The sequence below is a fragment of the Thalassophryne amazonica genome, chromosome 12 (assembly GCF_902500255.1).
Source record: "Thalassophryne amazonica chromosome 12, fThaAma1.1, whole genome shotgun sequence".
Lineage (NCBI taxonomy): Eukaryota > Metazoa > Chordata > Actinopteri > Batrachoidiformes > Batrachoididae > Thalassophryne > Thalassophryne amazonica.
In genome coordinates this window covers 94463030-94466127 of record NC_047114.1, presented here as the reverse complement: position 1 = coordinate 94466127, position 3098 = coordinate 94463030, and the positions used below count along the sequence as shown (strand labels likewise).

Genomic DNA, 3098 nt, shown 5'->3' with positions numbered 1-3098 from the left:
GGTGGTATGTTGACGCGTTCTGATGGAAAAAAGCACATTTCCTGAACAGATCCCCAAACAAGTCAGCGCCGCCGCTTCTCATTCTCATGACATCTTTAAAAATCCAAATCTTGTCACACTTCACGAGACACGCCACTCATTTTTTTAACGTTCACAAAGTGACACCAAGAAAAAATAATCTGTTCCAAATATCGATCTGATGTCTGAAGGTGCTGGAAAGTGATGGGAGGAGATTTGTCCAGTTTCCATGGATGATGTCCGAATGGGGAGGGAGTTCCTGGAAAGTCCGTGGGGTGACGTTTGGGGGGTGGGGGGCGACACAAAGGGGCAGAACGAGATTTAATCGATAGGTGGTCGGATTGTGTGCGCTCGTTATGCGCCGCTGTCACATTTACGCGCGGCGCGTGGCCAAAGCGCACTGAATTCTGCGCACACACACAAAAAAACATTCTCAACTCAGAATACAAAGTGTCTCTCTCGCCTCACTGGATCCAGGAGAGAGAAGCATGACGAGCGAGGGCTCCTGGCGGCTTGTGGATCCGTGCGCTCCGCCGCGCTCCGGTAGCGCGGCGCCGGGGATGGAGATCCAACCCGCCAGGGAGAAAAAGACAAACTCAGGCTTGAGGCGTCCAGAAAAGCCTCCGTACTCATACATCGCTCTCATTGTGATGGCGATCCACAGCTCACCCGCCAAGAGACTCACCCTGAGTGAGATCTACCAGTTCCTGCAGGCCCGGTTCTCCTTCTTCAGGGGTTCCTACCAGGGCTGGAAGAACTCCGTCAGACACAACCTCTCTCTGAACGAGTGCTTCATCAAACTCCCGAAGGGTTTGGGCCGACCCGGTAAGGGCCACTACTGGACTCTGGACCCCGGGAGTGAGCTTATGTTTGAAGAGGGCTCCTTTCGGCGCAGATCTCGCGGCTTCCGCCGGAAATGCCACGCGGAGCTGAAACCGATGTACCGGGTGATGAACGGGCTCGACTTCGGAGCGCTGAATTTCCAACAACCACCCGGTTCGCTGGCGTGTCACAGCCTCAGCACGGACTGCACCGTGCCGGCCAGCCTGGAGGGCCCCCACGTGACCTCCAACCCCGGCTACGTGGGCGCGTGCCAGATGGTGAATAACGCGGATTATTACCCGGACAGCAGCAGCAGCCCCATGCTGCCCCCCGCAGCACCTACGGCCACTTTGGACTGTCAGTACAGCCCCGCGTGGAGCTCACCCTCTGTGACGTCATACATCAAACAACAGTCAGATACGTCAGCACCTGCGGATCAATACCTGCACCACAGTGGACGAGAGTCTGCTGACATCTCAGGTACCATCACGTCTTAATCTGAACATTTTAAACACGTCGATTTAAATGATTTTAAACACGAAGACACAGTAAATTCAGTGACATTCAGTGATACCATGACCTTATTCTTGCTGTGAGGAAACAGTGCTAACCGCTGAGCCACCGTGCTTGCTGTTTTCAATCATTTTAATATGTTTAAAGTCCAACTATTGATGACTTCATGAATTTTGTATATTAGAACTTCTCTCTCGCTATTTTGCAGTCGTTCTATAATAACTGAATCAGTATAAGTAGAGTTGCCTCAAATTTAATTATTCTACACAGATTCTAAACTGCCGAATTATATTTTTAGATGGTAAGAATTATTCTGATTCCGATGATGTTTAATTGACAAACTTTTGAGCTAATGCTCATGAGTTTGGCGTTACTTCAAAGAAATAAAGTATTCTGCTTTAGTGAATCTCTCTCGTTACAAATTAGATTTTTTTTAAATTTTATTTTCATGTGAAAATTTTGTTTAGTAGAATTATATAATTCTACTTTACCTTTCTGCTTTTATTAGTAGACACTGATGCGTAAATAAATCCATTATTTCTCTCTCACACACACACACACACACACATACATACATATATATATATATATATATATATATATATACACACACACACACACATACATACATACATACATACATACATATATCAATAGAACGTTAATTGTTTTTTCCTTAATTTTTCTAAATAAAACAAATACAAAACGAACGTTATTTATTATAAGACAAAAGGAGCGGAAAATAATAAAAAATCAAATTCAAAAGACTGAAATAAATGATTTAATCTGCATGCAGGACAATTTGAAACCCGTGTTGTTTATTCTTTTAAACAATAATTGTGATAATTATTTTGCTTCCTGACGAGCAGCTGCGTTGGAAATAAATGAATAAATGAGTGTTTTTTTTCTTTGTTTTTCGTGTGTGTCTTGTTGCTTCACAGTGGGGTTGTCTCGATGTTCAGCTCCGCCGTGCGACAGGAAAGACTTCTTTTTGAACCTGAACGGACTTTCATCCCTCCACCCCGGCTCTCATCATCACCACAGCCCTTATGACGTCAAACCACGCCTGCTGTGACGAAACCAGGCTCGCCCTTCATCAGCTCGTGGTTTCATCCAAAGACATATCGGTGAAGACGACAAGGAACTTTTGTTTCTGTCATCATCCGAGGATCTACTGACGTCACCCACATGGCCACATCAAAGAAATGCCGACATTTATATCAAAAGCCTTTTTGATGCACTTCTTTTTATTAAGCAAAATAGGCTATCATATATAAGAAAAAATATCCAGAATACAATAAATTATTATTATTGTTGTGCTAATGGTTTGTCAAACTTTACCGTGAATTATTCTTTCTTAAATGATCCGTCCTCCTTTAAACAGTTAATTTTAAGCACAGTTACACCTGTGAGCGCTTTTCTTTGTTCAACAATGTTGAATTTGAATAAGAAGATTCACAACATACTTAAAATAATGACCCTCACATAATTCTTTTTTTTTTATATTAATAATACTTCTAAAAACACAAGAAGCACATCCCTTTTACTTGATTCCTTTAACTGTAAGATTGTATGTTTTATTAATAAATGTTTTCTTACATTTGTTATGGTTATCTGAATTTATTTTTCAACCAACACCAAGAAAGAAAAGATAGAATGAAAGAAAGAAAGCGTTTTGTGTGAGTGTACCGCCGCCTAGTGGTCAGTGCAGATCGTACAGGCTGCCTTGACATCTGGACGTTGCT

The 3098-nt window shown here is 42.8% G+C and overlaps 1 protein-coding gene across 1 annotated transcript; it reads left to right on the top strand.

Annotated features, from left to right (window-relative positions):
* The first annotated feature begins 317 nt into the window (after positions 1–317).
* On the top strand, positions 318–2743 carry foxf2a (forkhead box F2a). The gene is made up of 2 exons (XM_034183364.1): positions 318–1320; positions 2295–2743. The coding sequence occupies exons 1-2, from the start codon at positions 507–509 to the stop codon at positions 2426–2428; spliced, it is 948 nt and encodes a 315-aa protein (XP_034039255.1). The 5' UTR covers positions 318–506; the 3' UTR covers positions 2429–2743.
* The last annotated feature ends 355 nt before the right edge of the window (positions 2744–3098 follow it).

Coding starts and splice junctions, on each gene's coding strand:
- foxf2a (XM_034183364.1), top strand. CDS start 507: ATGACGAGCGAGGGCTCCTGGCGGCTTGTGGATCCGTGCGCTCCGCCG. Junction 1,321..2,294: donor AGAGTCTGCTGACATCTCAG/GTACCATCACGT, acceptor GTTGCTTCACAG/TGGGGTTGTCTCGATGTTCA.